Source organism: Eptesicus fuscus, chromosome 5 (genome assembly GCF_027574615.1).
Source record: "Eptesicus fuscus isolate TK198812 chromosome 5, DD_ASM_mEF_20220401, whole genome shotgun sequence".
In the NCBI taxonomy this organism is placed as follows: Eukaryota; Metazoa; Chordata; class Mammalia; order Chiroptera; family Vespertilionidae; genus Eptesicus; species Eptesicus fuscus.
In genome coordinates, this window is record NC_072477.1 from 21,372,096 (window position 1) to 21,396,535 (window position 24,440).

General features: G+C 37.9%; 1 protein-coding gene across 6 annotated transcripts in view; it reads right to left on the reverse strand.

The window, feature by feature from the left end:
• The window catches only part of TTLL5 (tubulin tyrosine ligase like 5), a 249,166-nt gene that overhangs the window by 149,176 nt on the left and 75,550 nt on the right, over positions 1–24,440 (reverse strand). For all 6 annotated transcript variants that reach the window (XM_028141345.2, XM_054715891.1, XM_054715892.1 and 3 more), the window contains exons 16-22: positions 17,816–17,929; positions 17,452–17,543; positions 14,538–14,600; positions 9,678–9,716; positions 6,566–6,720; positions 5,341–5,647; positions 908–1,028 (exon numbers count right to left, since the gene is read on the reverse strand). In XM_028141345.2, the coding sequence (XP_027997146.1) occupies positions 908–1,028; positions 5,341–5,647; positions 6,566–6,720; positions 9,678–9,716; positions 14,538–14,600; positions 17,452–17,543; positions 17,816–17,929 (891 nt within the window). The remainder of the gene's footprint in view (positions 1–907; positions 1,029–5,340; positions 5,648–6,565; positions 6,721–9,677; positions 9,717–14,537; positions 14,601–17,451; positions 17,544–17,815; positions 17,930–24,440) is intronic.

Below are 24,440 nucleotides of genomic sequence, written 5' to 3' on the forward strand. Positions count from 1 at the left end.
TAAGCTGGGCATACTGTATGCCTCTTGAATGTGGACAACTGGAAATTACAGTAGGGACACCAGTGACTGGACAAAGGATGCAACTTTCTGAGACTTAAAGGTCCCTCTCTTTTTGGTGACACATCCCTGTGGTTAAAATGGCTACCGAAGGGCTGTAGCTTCTTCCATAAACATTGACTCTGCCAAAGAAATTTAAGTTCATTCTGATCCAAAAGGAAAAATCTTAGAATATTAAATTCTAGGCATGTTCAAATGACTGATACACAGTAAAATTATTACATGTTTATTTCCAGTAATCTAAGAATTTTATAAAGTTACAACTAGCAAAGAAAAAATGTTAAAATGGAGGAAGTTACACTCTCAGAGGGCCTATGATAAAGTGTAAACTTTCAAAGAGCTAACTTGACACCTCAGGACAGAAAAATAAATGCCTTATGACTCACGGAAACAATGGAGGAGCAAATAATGTACCATTATAACTTCCGGGTTCAAGTTCCAGTTTGACAGACAACAGGCAAGTTATCTTCCTTCTCTAGATCTTTGTTTCCTCATCTATAAAATGGGGATGGTAGTGCCTCCCTCAGAGAATTAATAAAACATAAACTTCCTTGAGAAAATATTCTAATTGTCATTCTTTTCGAGGGCTTTGCACAGGACCTGACATCTACTCAGCAGTCAATTTCCATTTTCGGAATGAAATAAATTGATGTCCCCAACACATAAGTATGATGAATATGGCCCCAGAACAAAGATTTACTTCACATTAAAGTAAGAGAAATCTATACACTAGATCTGAAATAATTCATTGACCAGAAGAATATATTGCTCTTTACCGTAATAGGAAAAAGAAAGGGAGGGGAGAGAGGAAGAAAAGGGAAAGTAAAAAGTTCCAAGAGAAGAGCCTCACCATCTGTTCATCTTCCTTGGCAGCCCAACTGGCACTGAACGTTTGACCTCCGCTGTCTTTCATCAGGCGAATTTGGACATGCTGGAGATAGGCAGAGAATGCTATTCGGGCCTGCACTTTGCTATAGAAATCCAAAACAGCATACCGTTATGAGGCAGAATGGTAAGCCTAGCAAATGTGTACTTGCCTCTCTCAAAGTGGCCCTTGAGGCTCCTTCTAGTAGGATGGCTAAGAAAAATAAAGCCCATAAACCATATAGTCACTGAATGAAGATTCCTTCTAAAACAGTACATGAGATTTTCCTCTATTAAAAGTATTAGAAATGGAGAATCCTATTTATTTTCTCATTATTTCCACAAGGGAAACTCAAACAATAATAGAAAATCAGGTTTCCTACATACATATGTATCTTTGAACTTTTTAAACATCTTCCTTGGGGAATGGACAGGAAAAATACTGAATCTTCACAAGAGTCTTTGTATTAATGTAGAAAAGTTTTTCTGCCTCAGAGGCCCATAAGAACATACTTACCAGTTAGTGCAAAAGTATGGCTTTTGCTATGGCAACTAATATTTCTGGTGTGCAAAAGCCTCCAAAGCAGGAAATAGATAAATCCTACAAAGGAACTTTTGAGACCAAATTTTAAGGTCATGCTTTTCTCAACTACGAGACGAGAGTGGCAGAGGCCCAGAACAAATGAGTGAGGGCCAACAGAGTTTGGCATAGACAGGCTAGGACAAGCCCAGATGTTCAGTGGGAAAGAGAAATCCTCACATGCAGTACAAAGCTCCTCAGCGACATCGCTGAAGAACCCACCTGACTGCTGACTGGTGGTCTCGGTAGGAGACCAGGACATCTGATAGGTACAGTGTGGCAGCCGGAGGAACCAGAGAGACACTGATGATTTTCACTTCGGCGGCTAATTGCAGCAGCTCTGTTTTCTTTAGGGGAGATTTTGGTTACTTCAGCTGATCGGCCTTCTGACACTCTAGCCAAAATTACATCAGCGAAGATTGGGGCCCAACACAAACTTTGTTTACAATCCTCACACATGCAATCACTGAGTGCTTTCTACTCACTGTTCCTCCAAGGCTGGGATGAGGGGCTCGTCCAGAGTAAACTGGAAATCCCAAGAGGGTCTAGGTCTAGCTTACATGTGTGTGTTGGAGGGACTGGAGGGGAAGGGAGTCAGGTTGAGGAGTAGATGTGCTTTGGAGAGTTTAATACATAAGATCTTCAGAGCATGAAATATAAGAAAGGCTACATCTTTGTCATTAATAGGGATAGTCTATGGGAGTATAATATGACGTTGAAAAAAAAATTTATATTTCCAAGTGTTTCTCAACAAGGACAACAATTATATTCTTGTTCAGCTGGGGACCATATGTCACTTTCCCCTCAACCATTCCCATAGCTTTACCTCCACAACAAATTCCTTTCAAATCAAAGTAAATCAATTTTGGTCAACGAATTCACCTGCAATATAATGAACTAGAAATAGCATGTGTCAGACACCTCCAAATTTAGCAGAATACCCAGTTTTATTAATTAGTCTTTTAATATTAAAACATGGAGGTCTTTGGATAAGGGAATTATTGCTTAGAAGTTAAGATTTCAATTATTTTGTTGCAAATCATTGTCGAAAATCAAATGAACAAGTACTGAGTTTTCTGCCCTTGTTAAAGAGATCCGTAGGATGTTAATCCTGAGTTTGCCCCTAAGGTATTAGATATATTTGTTAGCTAGTCATTTGAAACAAACAAACAAATAAACAAATAAAAAGATAAAAGAATGAAAACCACAATGATTTACACCAAAGAAACCAAAAACAAAAGCCTATGTGGATCCTCAGTACAAAAAATAGTTCTGGCCAGTTTTGCTCAACTGTTAGAGCATCGGCCTGTGGATTGAAGGTCACGGGTTCAATTCCCAGCAAGGGCACTTACCTCGGTTGCAGGTTCAATCCCTGTCCCCACTGGGGCTCCAGCAGGAGGCAACCAATCAATGTCTCTCTCTCATGTTTCCCTCTCTCTTTCTCTCTCTTCTCTTCCTCTCTCTGTCTTCCCCCCTCTTCCCTCCCTTCCACTCTCTCTCTAAAAATCGCCGGGGGCGGGGGGAAGAGAACCCTCACTCCTTGGGTGAGGATTTTAAAAAAACTAACAACATAGGAAATGCTATCAAGATGTGAAAAAGTCTTATCAGATTAAATATATACATATAACTAGGGGGCTGGGGCCTGGAGTCTTGAATCCTTGCCATAGACCTTGCCCAGATTCCCAGTGGCCACTCTCTCCCATAGAATGATGGGCAACTCCAGAAAATAGTCTGAAAACCACTAATTTATATGAATGCACACTGCAATTACAAGTTTACTGGCTGAAAGTGAGGTCCATAAGATTTATGAAGAAATAATTATATTCATAACAGCTAAGTAGAATGTCATTGCTGGAAAGGACCTTAGACTATAGTCCAGTGGTTTTGAAAAGTTCTATTTCAATTTCCCCCTCCAGAAAGCACAGTTTGAAAAACACTTGTCTAACCCCATTCTCTGGCCTAATAGGAAAGGAAACTGAGGCATGGAGAAGCCATGATCACACTGCGAGCTGGTAAGCACTAAAGCCAGAGCCCAGGCCTCCTAACCGAGTTCAGTGTGCTCTTTACTAATGAAACTATTCTCATTCTCCCAACCTTAACTCTATCCCCCCACTTCCCAAACCCCAATATCGCTCTCCACCCCTGCAGTACTAGTATAAGAACTGACCACTAACTTAGAAAATAAAGACCGGCAGGCATAAATACCTAAACTTCCTTCCCCTTTAACTTCTAACAACTGCATTCATCCCATAGTGCTTCCATTCTGACTTACAGGAAGAGATACCCCTCCACTAGCCTCTGCCACCTTCCTTTAGGACCCTTTTCTATCAATATAGCCATTTCTGCATCCCTAATCCTCTTCCCATAAAATCCTTCCCTTAGTCTATAAATAAGCTGCAGAATCCCTACCTGTAAAAACTTTTAAAATCCTTTTTCTTGGCTTGTTCTCTCCCATGCATCCTCACCTTCCTTTCATTGCCAAATCTTCAGAAAAAGTTCACAAATGCTTTTTTATTTCCTTAAATCACAATTTCTCTTCTATGCACTCTATCCATCCCTGGTCATAAATGCAGGCATCTCTTTTCACTCCCATCCTAACTTGGGCTGTCTGAGGCACTCTACAGCTTGCAACTCTTACAGCTTTTACCATCCCACACCCTCCCAGTTCTTTGTCTAACTCTCTAACTGCTATTTCTTGTCTCTTTACTAGTAAACATTGGTTTTCCCAGGGCCCAGTTCTCTTCCGTTTTCCGTCGTCTATGCGTGCCGAACTAAACTGAATTGGACAAGCACATCCACTCTGAAGTTGTTAACTATCAACTATACATTTCTGTTGAACTCTGACCTTCAAAGCTATATTTTCTATCTACTGGACATCTTCATCCCGGAGCACTTTCACCTCACTGTGTCTTAAATAAAATGTTACTTGTATCATCAAGCTAACTCCTATGCTCCTTATACTGACTGATGGCATCACCAAGTTGCCAAATTTGGAAAAGTCAGTCTCTCTGGAGTTCTTACATCTATAGAGACCAAGGCCTGACAATTTTAACTTGCAAATTTCATTAAGCCCATCCCATTTTCTCCATTCCTATAGCTACTGCTCTGGTCAAGGCCTTCATCGTCCTGGCTCTGGACAACTGTTAACAGCCCCCAAAACTCACCGCTCTACCTTCAGTTCCTCTCGTACTGACCACTCTCCCACAGTGCAATCAGAATTTATTTTCTAAATTAAGATCTGACCACATCATTCATCTGCTTAGAAATTAGCATTTAAAAATCAAGTCCAGGCTCCTCTTTGTCTCATTTCTTACCATATCCTTCTCTGCATGACTCAACTCCACTTCACATGACTTACCTCCTCCTCATCATTCAGGACTCACCTCAAAAGTTACCTCTTTATGTCCAAACACTAATCTAAAGAAACCCTCTGCCCAATTACACACTAACACTACACCCTGTTTTGTTGTCTTCATAGCACCTCCTACTACTGCCTGAAATTACCCTGCCTCTTTGTCTCCCGTCAGCCTTCCCCACTAGAGTAAGCTGCAGGAGCCTGTGTTGGGCTCTCTCCATTGTAATACTATGCAGCCTAGCACAATTCCTAGCACAGAGCAGGTGCTCAGCAAATACTGTTGAGGGACTGAATGAATTTTCTATCACACCTCTGTGTCTTTGTTTCCTCTACTAGCACTTCCACACTTAGTTGGTATCTCCCAAACCTCCTGGAATCCTACTCATTATTCAAAGCCTGGTTCAAATACTGCCTCCTCCCTAATGTCTCACAATACAAGTTAGCTGCTATCAGTTTTACTATTATGATTACAAAGGGTACATACCTAAGATTGCCATTCTCTTGCAGAATCTGCATCAGGTTAAATTTAGGCTCTGGTTCCTGAGTCTCAATTTTGCAGCACTGTTCACCTTTATTAGTCCATTCGGAAACTTTCATGGCATTTTCTTTGGGTGAATTTTCTACCGTTGTGCTCAATGAGGATGTGTATTTGGCTTGATTTTCTCCAAGGGACCCTGTAAAATCTTCCTGGGAAGCTTCCGGTTCTTCATCTTCATTTTCTAACACAACTTCTTCCTCCTCTTCACTCTCTGTCTCAGTTTTAACATTCATTTCAGCTTGTTGGGTAATCACTAAATGCGAAGAATCACTAATGTTGCTGAAAAAAGGATTAAAATTTCCTCTCTCCCAATACCTTCCTTTTATCTTTTTAGTAAAAACCCATAACTAAGTAACACACAAATCAATAGCATGCACACGTCACTCTCCAATCTTATATGTTCTAAAAGCCTAGTAATGATTTTCAGTAGTTGATGTTTCTCATCATCATACCAATGGTTCTCTCACAACTTAAGGCAAAATAAGATCTTAGAAATCTCTTAGTGTGGGTTAGAGGTTTCTGAAGGGCACCTTTCATGAAGGTACAAAGAGCAAGGAATAGCTTCCTCTCCTATGTTTATTCTTTATCCTTCTCCTTCACTGCCTTGGAAGGTCTATGAGAACAAGGGCCAAATCTTTTTTATTCACCAATGAAACCCCAGTGACTAATGTGCCTAAACCAGCTGCTCACCAAATGAGGGAAGGAGGGAAAGAAATAAAGTCAGTCAGTCCATTAGTCAGTGACAAATGGATATGGGAGCATCTGGGAGAGAAAGAAGTTCCGCTTTGTCTGTTCATGTTTAAAATATTTACAGCATTCAGCAATGTCAATGGATAAACTGGACTTAATATTTAATCATGAAAAAAACAGAACAATAATGCTCAGGCTTTTATTAAACTTAAGCTAATGCTATTTCTAAAGTATCAGATATTATATGATGCTGAAATACAAGCAAAAACCTAAATGTATGTGCTTCACATGTTCAATACAAATGTTATAGAAGATTTAAAAACATAATCATTTTGAAATTCAGTTTCAGAGAAAAAGGACTATACAAAAAAATAAGTATATGTGATCAGGATGGTTCTGGTTCATGGAGTAGTAAAAAGCTGATCAAATGAGTCAGGCAGGGTCAGATACTGGACTTTGGTGAAAGCTCACCAGCACGTACCTGGGTATTTTGCCCTCGTCCTCAATTTCCCACTCCGTCGTCTACGTTTTCGCACTTCCAAAGACAGGAGCTTCCTCTCATACAGAGCAGCATGCAGCCTGGCTTTTGAATTCATACTCTCTACCTTCAATTCCGGTGCTCCATCAGTAGTTACTCTATGGGGAAAAAAGCCTTCAGAAAGTTCCCTCCTTTATTCTAAGGCTAAGCTTGACAGAAATCTGTAATGGTGATAGACTGGGCACGCTCAGTAAGGAACTCTAATGAATTCTAAAAGGTTTGACAGATGAATTGAAATGGTGAAATCTACATTAAAACTTCCCTAATGGCCTTTCTGAATTTGTTAAATATTCTGAACAAAAACATATCTGAAGACAATGTTTAAGTATTTTTAGATATTCAGTAATACTGGCTATTTACTGCAGAGATCAGAAAATGCTACCCAATACTTTATACTTTAAGAACAACTGGGAGATACTGGTAACATTTTAACTCTCAGGCTAGGTGGTGGCTAGAGGTATTTATTTTGTTAGTCATTATAACTTAGAATTATATAAATATTGTTTTGACTAAACCATATTTAATAAATATAGCAGAGGTGAGATGAGGGGAGGGATAGCTGATAATCATGAATATGGTAGCACAGAGCTGACGGAGACCCACAGGGGAAGGGTCTTTCTAAAAAGTTACCAGGACCTTGGGATACTCAAGCATTCCTACATGAGGAACTCCTCCCTTAGAACCTACTTCATTATGGGAGTAGGTGGGGAGAGGGGGCAGGGCACTTCAGGTGTTGAGTACAGGTCAGGAGTTAGTCACAGGCACAGCCAAGGGCAGACACAGATGTAGGACAAGGCCAAATTCAATCAGCTCATGAATGGGAAATGGGATGTGGAAAGGAGAGGGCAGCAGCTACATTAGGCATTAAAATAAATCACAAATTAAGAAGTGACAGGTATCAGATCCAATCCAGACAAGGACCCGGTAAAGTACAGGGCAGCAGAGATAACTAAAGAGAAAAAGGGTCTTGGTCATTGGGCCAGAAAAGAAGTCTCCATGTTAGTGTCTGAAGGCAGGCAGCTTTGAACTTGCCCTCTTCAACTCTCTAGAAATCAAAGTGGATGCCCTTTGAGGTCAAAGAATCATCTTCATTCCTCTGGAAGCTTTCAGTCTCCGAGTTCGATGAAAAGGCTGTGTCTTTTAGTCTATTTAGGACTTGGAGGGGTTTCTGGGTGGATGAAAAGAATAGTAAATCTTTTGGAAGCCTTCTCTTTAGAGGATAAAATTGAGTCAAGAACAGGGAAGGTCCTGACACCAAGGGCAGAAACGGGAAGCAAATTAATGAACTTTAAAAATTATAGACCCAACTGAACACTGCCCCGCCCTCCCTTGTATACACATACACATATTTGTGAAAATAGACGTTTAGCCAAGTAAATAATAAAGAAAATAGATCAAATCTGATATTTTAAAATCTCACTTTAGTCCTATGCATTAGCCTTTTTACATACTAAGGGATTCTATTTGTTAATATTCTTTTAAGAAATTAAGATTGTATCTAGCCTGGCTGCTGTGGTTCAGTGGTTGAGTGTCAACCTATGAACCAGGAGAAATATGTTAATTCCTAAATATTTGGAGATTTTTTCTATTGTTACTGATATCTAATCTCCTTGTGGTCAAGGAACATACTCTATATGCTTTTAATCCTTTTAAATATATTCAGACTTGTTTCATGCTACAACATACGGTCTGTCACACCACCTTTCATTTGCTTATGCCTCTATACCACATAAAAAACCCTACTGATGGCCAAGCCATATAAAATGAGTGGCAAAAAATGAACAAAGGACAGAACTCACTGATTTTTAAATATTCTTGTTGTTTAAGATTTTATCTTTTGTTCTTTTTTATTTTGTTTTTTTCTAATTTCAAAATTGATAGCATATACTCTAGGAAGCGTATTCCTTGACTGAAAACTGGAGAAAACTTACAAACTAAGTATGACTTTCATTTGGAAATAAGCTACAAACTTGATTTGTATTCCTTTAATTAAATGGCAGTCATTAGTTTTCCTTTTAAAAAAATATTTTTTTTATTGATTTCAGAGAGGAAGAGAGAGGGAGAGATAGATAGAAACATCAATAATGAGAGAGAATCATTGATCAGCTACCTCCTGTATGCCCCAAACTGGGGATCTAGCCCAAAACCCAGGCATGTGCCCTGACCAGGAATGGAACCATGACCTCCTGGTTCATAGGTCAACACTCAACCACTGAGACATGCCAGATAGGCAGTTTTCCCTTTTTTAAAGAAAAATTAGATTTATGCTTTAAAAGATTTGAGTGAGAGACCAAGTTTACCTTCATTCTTAAATGTAGAACCAAATGCTAGATATAGAACAGCGGTTGCCAACTGGTGGTGGCGACCACTGATATAGAATGTTTCTTATTGTTCTCATTTTGCTTTTTAAAGATATATATACATATACATATATATATAAAGCAAAGGGAATGTATGTGTGTGTGTGTGTGTGTGTGTGTGTGTGTGTGTAAATAAAGCAAAGGGGATGTATGTAATGTCTGAAATCAGAGGGTGTGAGTTTAGGTTGAAGAGTTTTGCTGTAGTGGAATCTTCAGTTGGATAAGGCCATCCTCAGTTCTTGCTCTAAGACCTTTCTCTCCTCTGCCAAAGTGAGCAGCCACGGGTATTATGCATATCTTTACTTTGGTGGCAAATTGGAAGTAGTTCTATTCAGTCCCATAAGGTGCAGAGCTGTATACCCAGGTATGTCAAAGACAAAACTTACCTCTTATTTGAATCTAACATGAACAGTCTTGAAATCTCATTGATATTTTGGTCTCTCTTACATAGCCAAAGAAGAATACTATTATTATCAGTTGAAATGATATACCTGTAGTTATAAGTAAGGACATAAATCCCAAACTTCGTTTGTAAAAAGTTGCTACAGAATAGTGTTTTGATAGAAAACATTTTGATGTTACTCAAGCTGAGCCAAATTGAAAATGGTTATATGAAGTATCATGCATATTTAGTCTGTGCATGATCACATATTACGCACATGGAAAAAATTGCTCAACTTTTAAAAATCAGTTACCGTGTTCTTCCTGTCAATAAGCTTCTTCTTGGGTTTCCCCTGCAGAAGTAGAAAGGACAAGTGGGTTAGAGCACGTTGTGGATATTCTCTCTGAGTTCACACACACACACCTGAAATTCGTATTGTAGAGATTCAACATGGAATTATGCCAGGGAAGACATGTTGAGGGAGAAGCAGAGAGATGACTGAGAACATGCCCAGAAAAGAACAGACAGAGTACCCGGAGCTTAAGTGAGGATCAAAAAACAAAAGGGATAGAACAAATGAATTCTAGAGAAAAATCCTAACAATTACTTGCATGTGTATATCTAGTCACAAGTCAAGTCACATTATTCTTCACAACAATCATGTGCAGAAGGTTATTAGCCTCATTTATAAAAAGACCATTTTATGACATGCCCAAGGTCAGAGCTTAATAGGCTAAACTTTGAACCCAGGGCTTAGGTTTCACACTCCAGTACTCTTTATACTGAACTGTATTAGGAAAAGAAACAATCTCCATTCCTATGAGGTCCAAAGAGCTGCTCAAGAGAAAGAGATTTTCCACAAATGATGCTTGCTCTCCATCACTTGTTGGGCTCTAACCAAAGTACGTGAATGCCATTCATGTTAAATTGGCTTTTGTTTTTTCCTTTAAAAGATTTTCTCCTCATTCAATTTCCTTTCACCTAACACTCTTTTCTTAAATTTCCCCCGTTTTACTTGTACTCACTTGTAAATGTGTATATGTAGCTCAGTACAATTTTATCACTGTGCAAGTTCATGTACCCAAATGCCAGGCAAGATACTGAACAATTCCATCACCATAAGGATCCCGTGTTGCTCTTTCATGACAACACACTGCTTACCTCACCTCAGGCTCCCTTTAATCTGTTCCCTAGTCTAAAATTATATCATTTCAAAATGTTATGTAAATGGAATTACACAACGTGTAACCTTTGGTATTGTGTGGGTTTTTAAGACACAAATGCAATCAATATCAAGATTTTCTATCTATAAAAAATCAAGTGAAAAGTTTGTCTTCACCAAAATGTTTTGTCTTTTCCTTCCCATGTCTTCTATTCATGCTAATGTCCTCATATTGTCCTACTGTCATCAGAAAGTCTCAAGATTATTTTAACTTTTCCATCATATAATGGTTTTTTCCACAATTTGCAATCATTGCTTCACATTACCATCACCTACGCAGCTTTTCAGTAAATACCAGTACTTCAGAGTTTGTGGGTGGGGCCAGGAGATAAACATGGTTTACAAGATCCCCAGGTGTTATTAATATGAAAGGGTTAAAAATACTATCATAATGTATGAAAGTATGTAAGATACTGTTTGCCAGGGCAGGGTGGGTAGGTGAGGGAGGAGTGGAGGGCAGGAAAGCGACAAAATTAACCTATAAGAAATGATTAGAGAATTAGTTTGAAAGTAGTTCTGACAGTAATACAATGGAATCTACAAGAGGAAAAACATCAATTCAAATAAAAGAGAAGAGACTTATTGGAAGATGTTAGGGCTTGCAATAAATACAATTTCAATTCTTTAATTTTTTCCAAAGCATGTTTTGTATGTGAGCCTACCATGGAATAGATTCTTGATACTGACAAAAGATGAACATAACAAAGTACTTACTCATAAAAGTCAACTTATAAAGTAGACAGACTAGTTAGAAAACAGGCAATTATAATATAACTAGAGGCCTGGTGCAAAAAATTCATTCACAAGTGTGTGTGTGTGTGTGTGTGTGTGTGTGTGTGTGTGTTTGTCTGTCCCTCAGCCTGGTCTGCACCCTCTCGCAATCCAGGACCCCTCGGGGGATGTCTGACTGCCTCAGGGTATTGGGCCTAAATTGGCAGTCGGACATACCTCTCACAATCTGGGACCACTGGCTCCTAACTGCTCACCTGCCTGCCTGATCACTCCTCACCACTCGCCTGCCTGCCTGATCACCCCTAACCACTCACCTGCCTGCCGTATCGCCCATAACTGCCTCTGCCTCAGCCCCTGCTGTTGCGGCTTCATCCAGAATGACATCTGGAAGGTTGTTTGGCTATTCGGTCTAATTAGCATATTATGCTTTTATTATTATAGATATGGGAATTTAAATCAGACTGAGGGATAAAGAACCTCTCCTGGTCTGGGTAAGAGGATGAAGAACATAGTTAGAAAAAGAAGTTAGGGATGGACTAAAGGTCATTCTGAGGTACAGTGAGTATGTAAAGATAAGGAGGCATTAAAAAGAGCACTTAGATGTGGTCTGGTTGGCCATAGGTTGTGTGGAGAAGTGAAGATTAGACTGAAAAGGCTGTCAAGAGTAGATCATGAGGGCCTTTCTTTGCTAAACAGGGAAATTCACGTTTTTTTTAATCCAAGTTTTTAGAATGCAGAATGTTAACGGGCCTGAAGAAAGAATTCAGGGAGTAGATAGAAAAAATATTAACTGAAACTTAGCATTTTCTTCATATACATTCAGGAAACCATCCTCAATGGTATTACTGTGATTTCATTACCCAAAGAAGTAACATCTTTTTCATATTACTTTAGAGTTGTTAAGAGGTGTCTCAAAATATTGCCAACACTTACCATACTTTTGAAATTATGGTGGTTATGAGACCCACTGCTAGGTCTTGTGATTAAATATGTTAATTAAAAAGCACATGTTACATTTCAAACTTGTTAATTGTATGCTACCCCTAGCAGAATGTTTCCTAATTTTGACTATTGTGGTGCTCTGCCCTCGTCCTCCCTCATGGGAAGCCCAAATATGGAAGGACCTAGACACAAGCCCAGAGTCCACATCAGTTCAGAAATAGACCAATACAACCCGTGAGGAAGCTCATGTAGCCTGCCTATCCTAAGCAAACAGTCCATTACTTATAAATATGACTGGAAATCAAAGATCATCAAAATTTGCGGAAATATAATGGTATAAACTAGAAAAAAATGACATGAACAAACAGAACTAATCCAGAAGAATTAAACATAATACAAACAGAAAAGAACACTAAATAAACTAATTAAGAATATCAAAGAGCCCTGGCTAGTGTGGCTCAGTTGGTTGGGCATAGTCCTGTGCACCAGGAGGTTGCCAGTTAGATTCACAGTCAAGGCACATGCCCCGTCTTCGGGGTTGAGCCCTAGAAAGGGGCATGCAGGAGGCAACCAATCAATGGTGCAACTCTCCCATCGATGATTCTTCCTCTCTCTCCCTCTCCCTTACTCTTTCTCTAAAAATCAATAAACTGATCTTAAAAAAAAAAAGTCAAAGAGATGTTAAAAGATATTACATCCATAAACTATGAAAACTAGTCAGAAAGCAAAAATAGTTTTGATATTAAAATCATACTTGTCAAATTAAAAAAAAAATGAACAACCCTTTTCCGTGCTGGTCTTAAATAACAAAACAGGTAAGGCTGAAGTTGTTAGAGTTTAGATTTATTTAGAATTTTAGGAGACAAAGTTCAAGAAGTCTCCCAGAATTTAAATCTAAGAGATAATGAGATCAAAAGTATGAGAAAAAAGTAAAGAACTATGGAGGAAACAGCAAAAGATCCAAAATTCACCTAACAGAAGTTCCACACGGAGAGAAAAGGCCGGATGAGAGGTACTAGTGTATTTCCTACAGTTGAAATACTTAAATCTTCAGACTGAACGCACTCATCCACTAAAAACCAAAGTAATGAAAAGTAACACATATAAACTGTGACGACAGGGCAACCTCATAGAAAAACCAAGCTTCTATGTTTTCTAAGTAAATCTGAAGATTTCTTTCATTAGAAGTTGCACAGTGTAATTAGTTAATCAATGGTAATAACCATAAAGTTAGAGAGAGAAATTGCAAATCCCATATATTTTCTGATAACAGATCATGAAATTGCAAGAAACAGCTGAAATCTGGGTATCTAGTTTAAGAATCCTGTAAATCAATCAATCTGTTTCTCTCACATCGATGTTTCTGTCTTTTCCTCTCTCTCCCACTCTCCCTAAAAATCAATGGAAAAATGTCCTCGGGCAAGGATTTAAAAAAAAAAAAAGAGTCCTGCAAAAAGGACATGTACCCTGAATTGAATATAGGTTTCTCTAAATAACTAAAGTACCTTATTTTGATAGTCAATTACTGAACTACACTGTAATGCAGCTATGTCTCAGGGGCAAGAAAAATATGTGGGACTGAGCGATCTCTGATTGCTATGCTATTTGAATTCCAATGTCTGTTTTCCATCATTTCCCCCTATTTTCCCTTGTATTAAGGTTATCAGTTGTCATTTCTTACAATTCTCAGTGTATTTATTTTGTGAAGTACCTCCCCTCCACCTTTTCTAATCTGATCATTCTAATCTCTTCTGGTCTGGAAAAACAGATGATCATGTCTGCTAAATTTGTGTCTAAAGTAAAAAGGCACAAATAAGGGCCTTCCTTAAAAAGAATAAAGTTTAGGGCATCTGTTAAGTTTATTTAAAGATCTTTATGGTTTAACTTTTAAAATAAAAATATCTTTAAAATTTACAGATCTTTATGCTTAATCCCATCTAATATTTGTTGTATATTCCAAAACACCGAAGTGCAAGACATTTGGTTAATAGATTAACAAAAAGGCATATTTGTTAGAAGATAAGCAGATATTCCCCACTCTACATAAAGACAGCTTGGTTAGTTTAACATCTTAGCCTCTGGAAATGTTACAAAGTGCTGAGAATGAATGAATTCTAGAAAAATGAGCTGTTATATTGTATTTTCTGCAAGGCCCTTTCTATCAAAGCTTTTGCACAAAGACTTTTATAGAGCTTCTTTTTTTTCTTTCATTGTATGTTCTATTCCCTAATTTTGTGATCTTGTCCTACCAAATTTATAAGAATAGCAAATCCCCACCTGTCCGGGAAGAGACGTGTTGCCAGCATATAGTTCATGGAGGTTTTGTGTTCAAGGTAGGACCTGAAAGACAAAGAAAGAAACTGGTTATTTCTTAAACTTATTGAAAATAGAAAATATAGAAATAAAACCAGGAATCAAGTACAGAAGTAGCAGGTTACTAATGTACTGTTTCTAAAGTGGCAAAGGAGGAGGCAGTTGCTCAAATTAAAATAATAAAATAGCCCAGCCTGCATGGCTCAGTGGTTGAGAGTCGACTTATGAACCAAGAGGTCACGGTTCAATTCCCAGTCAGGGCACATGCCTGGGTTGCAGGCTTGATTCCCAGTGTGGGCTGTGCAGGAGGCAGCTGATCAATTATTCTCTCTCATCACTGATGTTTCTATCTCTCTCTCCCTCTTCCTTCCTCTCTGAAATCAACAAAAATATTTTTTAAATGATAAAATACTAGAGTAGCAGCAAATATAATAAAAGGAATAGAGGGCTTAATTTAGAAAATAAGAAATAAAAGCAGGATTTCTTGGATTACTAAAGGTGATATACTAAATTCAGAAAATAAAACTGAAAATGAAAACAAAACCACCACCAAAAAAATCGTATCTAGCTGAGGGAAAAAGTCAAATGAAACTGGAAACGGGGGAAGCAAAAACATGAAAATGTGGATGGAAGATTGTTTCAATCAAGAAATTCCTCAAGAGCTTTCAATGGCTCCTTGATGCCTATTGCTGGAGGCATACACTTTCTCTTCCAAGTTTTCAAAAGTTGGATAATCTATACCACACTTTGTCCACACAGTTCCCCAACATGGATCCTGCAGTAGAGCCAGGCAAGTCTCCTTAAGATCCTCTCACACCACACCTCCCACTGATCCTTTTGCCTCTGTCTGGAAAAATTCATAACCTATTCTCCAAAAGTAGCTCAAGTCCACCCTGCGGCAGGGAGCCTTGTTGATATGACTGCTCCAAGTCTACAGAGGTGCCTTTGTCTGAACTACCCTGCCCTTTAATGTATATCTGAGGGACCTGTCATATGCTGTCTCAGAGAGTCAAGTTGTTCTTCTCGGAAAGCAGCATGACGAAGCAGGACAAAAGTAGAATCTGGAGTCAGAATCCCTGAATCAAGTCCCACTGTGAGATCACAAACATGTCACATTACATTACTGAGCCTTACTTTCCTCATCATTAAAATGAGAAAAAAAATGATGTGCTTAAGTACATTATAATTACATAGAGCTACAAAAATCTGAGCTATTTTTATCATATATATATAGAATTTCTCCATAATCTTACTGTTAATTCTCAAAGAGCAGGGGTCCCATATAATATTTGTTTTATAGTCCCAAAGTACCAGGCAAATATTAATACTTGGTTAATACTCAATAAATATGTATTAATAAACATTTGAACAACTGGACTTCACTGAAATTTAAAACTTCTGTTCTTTAAAAGCCACTGTTACAAAAGCGAAAAAGCTAGCCACAGACTTTAAGAAAATATTCACAATATAAATATCTGAGAAAGGGCTTGTATCAAAAGTCCTTCATAACACAATAATAAAAAGATAAAAATCTGCCCTAGCTAGTTTGGCTCAGTGGATAGAGCGTCGGCCTGGGGACTGAAGGATCCCAGGTTAGATTCTGGTCAAGGGCACACGCCCAGGTTGTGGTCTCGATCCCCAGTGGGGGGCATGCAGGAGGCAGCTGATCAATGATTCTCTGTCATCACAGATGCCTTTACCTCTCCTCCCTCTCCCTTCCTCTCTGAAATAAATAAAAATATATTTAAAAAAAAAAAAAATCCGAAATTTAAAATGGAAAAATAAGATACACAAATGGTCAACAGAATATGAATGATCAATAGCATTATCCATAGAAGAGCAAGTTAAAACCATAGAGATATGCTACTACTAGAATGTCTAAAAGTAAAAGCCTGACAATAACAAGCGTTACCAAGGATGGGGAGTAACTAGAACACTCATACATTTATACTGGTAAAATGGTACTATTACCCCTTATCCCTTATCAAATGACCCACCTATTCCATTCCTATGTATTTATCCAAAAGAAACACAATCATACATCCATACAGGGACTTGTACATGAATGTCATAGCATATTTCTCCATAATAGCCCCAAACTGGATACAACCTAAATGCTCCACAACAGCTCAAAGGATAAACAAATTGTGGTATATTCATATATTGACACAGTACATAACAATAATAAGGACATAACTATTACTTTAACAACAACATGAATAAATCTCAAAAACAGTGCACCAAACAAAAGCATCCTGACATCAAAGAGCACATAATGTATGATTCCATTTATATGAAATTCTAGAAAAACTAGAGTGACATACAGCAGATCAGCAGATGTCTGAGACTTGAGGTAATGGAGGACTGACTATTAAGAGGTAGAAGGGGACTTCTGGAGGTGACAGAAATGTTCTATATCTTGATTGTGGTGATGGCGGTGGTTTAACTTGTGTTTATATTTGTTAAAACTGATCGTCAAACTGTACACTTAAAATGGATGCATTTTATTGCATGTAAACCAGATCTCAATGACTACAAATAAACAATATATTGCTTAGGCACACATATAGATGATAAAACATTTTTTTTCCCAAATTAAGGTAATGGTCAGCACAAAACCTACGAGTGTCCAATCCTGAGTTAGAAGGCTAGTTAGGAGAGAGGCAGGGGATTAAAATAAGAGGAGTAATGCACACGTAGATTAAATTATTGCTAATGCTCTAGTGCTTGGGTTGGTGATATTCATGCTCTTATAAATAAACAAACAAACAAAATAAGAAAAGCACCATGTGGGAAGCAATGATGACACTGTGTCACAATTAATCCAATTGTGTGGACTTAAGGTACAGATTTTTTAAAAAAAGGGCAGTCACCTCACCCGTATATTTCCCATGTCTCTGATGTAGGGAATATCCGAATAAATCCACCTCTCCGATCATTCTCTTCCTTCACCCTCCGTAAAACTCTGATCTACATAGAGGAAAATAAAATAAAATTACTATCTACTTAGAAAACTGGAATTCATGTGGTTATAGGACAGAAGAAAAGAGTTATGACCCAAGAATATGAAAGAAGCATGAGGGAAAAATTAATTACATTTAAGATGCTGTTTTCTGGGGGGGGGGAAAATTCCCCCTTCTTGAATCTTATATTTTTCAATATAAGATAGGAGCTGGTCATGAATATTATGAATAACTCACTAATTTTCTTTGAACCACAAAAGCCTGAAACAGTCATCTCACCTCCTCCATTGACAGACCAAGCACAGAACCACCTAGTTTCGCCGGCACCTTCTCCCGGGCTGAGCCCACAAGGTTTTTCATCTCCGCATCACTGGCAGAGAGTGGACGGGAACGCTAAAAAGAAAGAAAAACAAAAACAAACGAAAAAAACATTTTATTACCTTTCTTCATTTGCCTCTATTCAGTTCCTCAACATCATTATCTTTCCGAATATGTGTAAGCTCAAATCCAAAGCCCATTTTCAAAACCCTGGGAAAGAGATGAAAGCTAGTAAACTCAAAGGCAAGAAGAGAAAACTGAAGAGTAGGAAAATACTATGGGGTGAGAGAGATAAGTAGAAAAAAAAGGATGTGCATGTGTCTTTCTAAGCTAGTACTCCTAATCTTGTTTTAGAATACATTTAATATTTTCAAGAATATGGAAAAAGTCTGGGGAAAACCTCAGTATAAAATTAAGTGTGCATTTATTTCAGTAACTATACTCTTTTCAGCACTGGGGAAGAAGAATTAGAACTGAGACATAAGACAGGAAACCAAGGAGCAAATGTCACAGATGAAAAAGTTGGGTGGTGGGATGTTTTAGAACTTGAAGGGGAAAATAATGAGATTAGAGCCCTGAGACGCACATAAAAGAACTATGACCGAAAGAGTACAACCTGAGAAATACTCAGGCTGCTGGACTTTAAGAGACCTGAACCTTGACGACTGCCCTGGGCACTCTGCAAGAGCAAGTAAATGTGCCATGCTCACCACAGACCCCCAAAATGATCTGTACTATTTCCCCTTCTGAAAGATGATTAGGAATGTCGTCTGAGAACAAAAGTTTTAAGAGACTTTGATGTTAAGTGAACAGAAAAATATAAAATGGGAAGTCAGATGGTATAAAGCATGAGAATAGATTATTATTGAAACAGATGAAAAGACATAAGACAAATCTGCCAAGTAGGAAAAATATGAAATAATTCAAGAAATGTGGGTGTAAATTGACTTTCTGAATTCCTAGAAGTAACTTTGTCCAGAGAGAAGAAGCCCGTTTGTCAGAAGCTATTCCTGCATTTATTTTTCTCTTTGTGTAGACTATCTATGAAAAGGCATTTTGGTAACTAACTTTTTACCTTTTTAGCAATAATCACTGTTATGGACTGAATTTTGTGTACCTTCAAATTCATATGTTGAAGCCTTAATCTCCAATGTGATGGTATTTAGAGGTGGGGCTTTTGGGAATGAGGGTTAGTTGAGGTCAGGAGGTAGAGGTCCTGGTCAGATGGAATTAATGCCCTTAAGAGACACCAGAGAGCTTTCTCTCTACCTCCCCCTCCCACCAAGCATACACAGTAAAGAGGTCATGCGAGCACACAGTGAGATGCTGGCCACCTACAGGCAAGAGAAGAGGCCTCAGACTAAAACCTACCTTTGCCAGAACCTTAATCTTGCACTTTTTAGCCTCTAAAGCTGTGAGAAATATATTTCTGTGTTTTAAGCCACACAGTCTATAGTTATTTTGTTATAGCAGCCCAAGCTGACTAATATATCCCTGTATACAAAAAACCATGAATGGTTTTACCTTTGGATACAAAGGAGACAGATATATACTAATCTTCAAAGCTAGTATGGGAGTTATAAAAAAAACAGATTTTCTGCCCTTGCTGGTTTGGCTCAGTGGATAGAGCGTCAGCCTGCTGACTAAAGGGTCTCAGGTTCAATTCCTGGCCAGGGCACATGCCTGGGTTGTGGGCTCGATCCCCAGTAGAGGGTGTGCAGGAGGCAGCCGATCAATGATTCTCTCTCATCATTGATGTTTCTATCTCTCTATCCTTCTCCCTTCCTCTCTAAAATCAATAAAAATATATTTTAAAAAATTTTTTAAATAAAATTAAAAAATAGATTTTCTGACAGGTAACTAACTCCATGATGAGATATCTATATAAAGGAAAAATCATGAAATTAGCAGATACAAGCAACATGTGAAGGCAGGGACTTTATCAGTTTAGCTTTGCCTGTGGTACTCAGCACAGAGAAGGATGTAAATAAATATTTGTTGAACAAATAAATGAATGAATGTGCTGACACACAGATCAATCATGGTTAGAATAAAACTTTATGGAAGAGTTTGGGAAAAATTTTAATTCTCTTCGAATCTCTGGGAATACATTAAATACTATGTGTTGGGATGAAAGAGGAATCAAGGGGAAAGTTTAAAGATTTAGAAAGGGAATTAATATAAATAATGTAATCATTAGAAAACATCTCTAAAGTGTGAATGCCTATTTAGTGAATAATTTGTAAAAGCCAAAATACTAACGGATGCTTTCAGTACTTTTCTCATTTTCACACACTAACTGTTTGCTAAAAATACTCATCTGCCGAAACCGGTTTGGCTCAGTGGATAGAGCGTCGGCTTGCAGACTGAAGGGTCCCAGGTTCAATTGCGGTCAAGGGCATGTACCTTGGTTGCGGGCACATCCCCAGTGGGGGTGTGCAAGAGGCAGCTGATCGATGTTTCTCTTTCATCCATGTTTCTGACTCTCTATCCTTCTCCCTTCCTCTCTGTGAAAAATCAATTAAAAAAAAATACTCATCTACTTCACATGTACAGCATGACTCTGATCAGAAAGCCACAGGCATTGACTCCTCCAAAATCAAGTTACCTCATCACCTCACACTATTTAAGAGTACCTTAAAGTCCTCTGAAATTAAGAAGAAGAGAATACGAAGCAAGCATATATTTAAATGATGTCATAAAGATGAAGCATTTTTAGACTAGAAAGAATGTTATTTAAAAGTGCTGATAAACTAAAATCTATATTAAAAGGTTAATAATAAAAATATTTTAAGAAATAGTTATTATTTACTAGGGTAGTTTTAAGAAACACAGGATCTTATTTATTAAGAACATGGATCAAACCACTATTGAATAACATCTAATGAGTACCTCCAATTTTTGTTTTTGTTGCTCATATATATATATTTGCTTTTCTAGGACCTAATTTTCAAAAAATAACTTTCTTATTTTTTTATTTATTCACTGATTTGTAGAGAGAGAGGGGGAGAGGAGAGGGTAGGGGAGAGAGAGAGAGAGAGAGAGAGAGAGAGAGAGAGAGAGAGAGAGAGAGTGACAGACAGACATATTGATTTGTTGTTCCACTTATTGATGCATTCATTGGTTAATTCTCGTATGTGCCCTGACTGGGGATCAAACCTGCAACCTTGGCATATCGATATGATGCTCTAACCAAGTGAACTGCCCAGCCAGGGCTATAGGACCTAATTTGTACCTTTGTGGGACTGCTTCCTAATAGAATGATATTCCTGGCTTCTGGAGATTGGGACTATATGATGTTGCAGCTTTCCTCTACTAATCTCAACCTATTCCCATCAACAGTGAATTACCATCCCAAAACTCTTATCCTTCTCTGCCAGTCACTGTCACAGAGCTGTCTCCCATACACATTCACAACCGCTCTCTTGCTACTCACAGCTCACAGCTGTAACTCTGGCTACTGTGAGCATTTTTGTGGGCTCTCTGGGTGGGACACAGAAATTCAGGCAGGTGCTCCTGGCTGGAGTATTGGGGAGGTTTGAAAGAGAAAGGATCTGAGGGCTAATGGTGCTTGTTAAATGAATGTCCCAGTTGTTAATTCCCACAAAGCTGACCGCTTTACTCTTTTATTGCCGCAAATATCACCAGGCTGCAAAAAGATGTCAAAAATACTCCAATATCTTATTTATTTTCATCTAAACTATTAAAAAGGCTTAGAGAAAGAGAAGAGTGAAAGATTGTAGCTACTAAAGTCTAGGTATCTCAAATGCTTCTCTAAAACTCCACCCAGGTTTCCAGTGTCTTTGGGGAAGCTACTAGAAAGTCAAAAGTAATTTTGCCAATCTCCAGCTTTCCAAAAAATTTGAGATTAGAGAGAATTTTTAAAATCAACATAGTATCTACTGTACTGGTTTATAGAGAAATGTACTTATACATAAACAACAACACTTTACTATCCCAGACCATTGGTTAAATCCTACCAATATTTGTTAATGAAATGAACTACTAAGGAATGTGACCTGAATTATAGACACAGGTGAGAGAAAAGACAGTGAGAAAAGGAGGAGGGGGGAGCGGGAAGAAGAGATGCTTGTGAGTGCCAAGGAAACATACCTGGAGATTAAACACAAAGTTAAAAAAAAAAAGGAATTGACCAGTTAGGAAGGCCACCAGGCACTGTCACAAACAAGAGCAGAACAGTCCAAATGCGAGCCGTTCTGTAGCTTTGGCTTTGGGCCTATCAGCTCAGCTACATTCGCTGGGTGGTAGACAGACTAAAGCCACATATTCCAATGGAGTGACTGAATGCACGAGGGAAATACAGCACTCGGGACTTGCAGAGAACCACTGTCTCTGGCCAGATGACACATGATTTAAACTATTGGGTGCTCAAATAGACCTTTAACTGCCAAATACTGTCTTGGTAAGAATTCTGCCATGCAACATGTATCAAAGATGTTAAATCATTAGTACAACTTACAGTTGCAAAATATACCCAGAGAAGAAACCTTTACATACCTCACCTTTATTACTGGGGAAGAACTAACTGAGAATGTGAAATTACTAAGACAAAGAACCATCTGTCCCACTAAAAGCAGTAAGAAACAGATATTGAATCAGAAAATTTGATTCTCAGCCTAAAGAAAGATGGCAAGTACCACCTACAATGAGAAGAACTGGACAAAACATTGACTATGAAAAAAGGTGCGGTGTTCTAAAAGACATCACGACTGAGGGACAAAAATAAAATCTGTTTGACAGAGAACACATGCAAAGAATAAAAGCGTCTGATGCTGTTCTACCAAGTTTAGAATTCTGAGTTAAAAGCAAATGAACTAGAAATAGTTCAATTTATTTGTGATGTGCCTTGCCATCTAGAAAATAAAAGGTAAAATCAAATTTAAAAGCAAAATGAATTAATTCTATCAAATTAAAGAAAATGAACAAAAAGGGCTAAATGCAAATATATCTGGGGGGAAATAGACAAAAAAAAATGGCTAATAGAAAAGCTTTAAATGTAATAACAACCAGAAGTATACTTTAATATTAGCAGAAAGAAAAAACAGTAAGCAAGTAGGTTTGTGTTGCAATAAAAAAAGTTATGCAACATCTGGAAATTGGGAATAAATGTAAGTCTGCAAGTCTGAGAGACATGCATCTTCTTATTAAAGGAAGTGGCTTTAGAAACAAACAAAAAACTTATCAAAACCACTTACAATTATGTTTGAAAAATCATGAAGAACTGAGGAAGTACCAAAAAATTAGAAAAAACAAGTAAGGTACCAATCTTCAAAAATATATAAGTATGCTCCTGGTGACCACCGTCTGGTAAGTCTAATTTGAATCCCTAGTAAAATAATGGGACAAGTATTAAAGAAAAAATCCATAAGCATTCAGTTTAATGGGTTCATGAAATATAGAAGCATGGAGACTGCTTTATATAAAAACATGCTTTAATTTTTTTTTAGGACAAAATTACAAAAAAAAAAAGGGGGGAATATAGCAAATAGATTTAATTCCTTTGAATTTTACAGAGGCATTTATAAAAATTCCATAAAATTTTTGTTCAAAATTATATTTCCAATTAGAGCTTAATGTCATGATACAATGAATAAAATACAACAACAAAAACTGAAAACAGTTAAAAGACGGAACTGTAGGATACAATACTAGTAAATAGCAGTGAATCAAGTTAGGAAGTGATTTCCAAAATGGGTCTTAGGCATTATTTAGAATCTTCATTAATGCCTGGGAGGATGGATAAATAAATAATAAAATCATTTATTTGCATTTGTGGATAACAGCAAATGTGAAAAACATAACTATAGATAAATGAATATTAAAAAAAAAAACACAACCCACCAGCTATTGTGGAATGGGTAAAAGAAAAATCAATAGGATTCAAGTGTGAAGGGGACTAAATCTTCTGAAGGTAAGCTGTGTGTCCAGAGCTATCCTAAATATTTTACCTGTATTTCATCATTTCTTTCTCACCCATAACTCCATGTATGTATTATTTTAAAAGATATTTTATTGATTTTTTTACAGAGAGGAAGGGAGAGGGATAGAGAGTTAGAAACATCGATGAGAGAGAAACATTGATCAGCTGCCTCCTGCACACCCCCTACTGGGGATGTGCCCGCAACCAAGGTACATGCCCTTGACCGGAATCGAACCTGGGACCTTCAGTCCACAGGCTGACGCTCTATACACTGAGCCAAACCAGTTTCGGCCATGTATATATTATTATTCTCATTTGACAAATGTGGGAACTCGCCCAAGATCTAACAGTTAAGGAATAGTTAGACAGCCAATAGGCAAAGAACTATGACTCCACAACCTGATAGCAACAGACAAAGAACACTTGACATAGTCTAAATGGCCGGAGCAGAGAATTTCTTTGCTTTTCTTTTTTCTTACTGAGTTCTGACTAAACTACTGTGGAATTGAAAGTGCCTCATTAACAGAAAGACAGTGACAAAGTAGAACATTGCAAAGAACAATAAGAGTCAAAGAATTCAACATGAATAAAGTTGGCTGAATAAAACCACAAAGGCTCTGTGTCACACAGGCAGTGTTCAAAGAC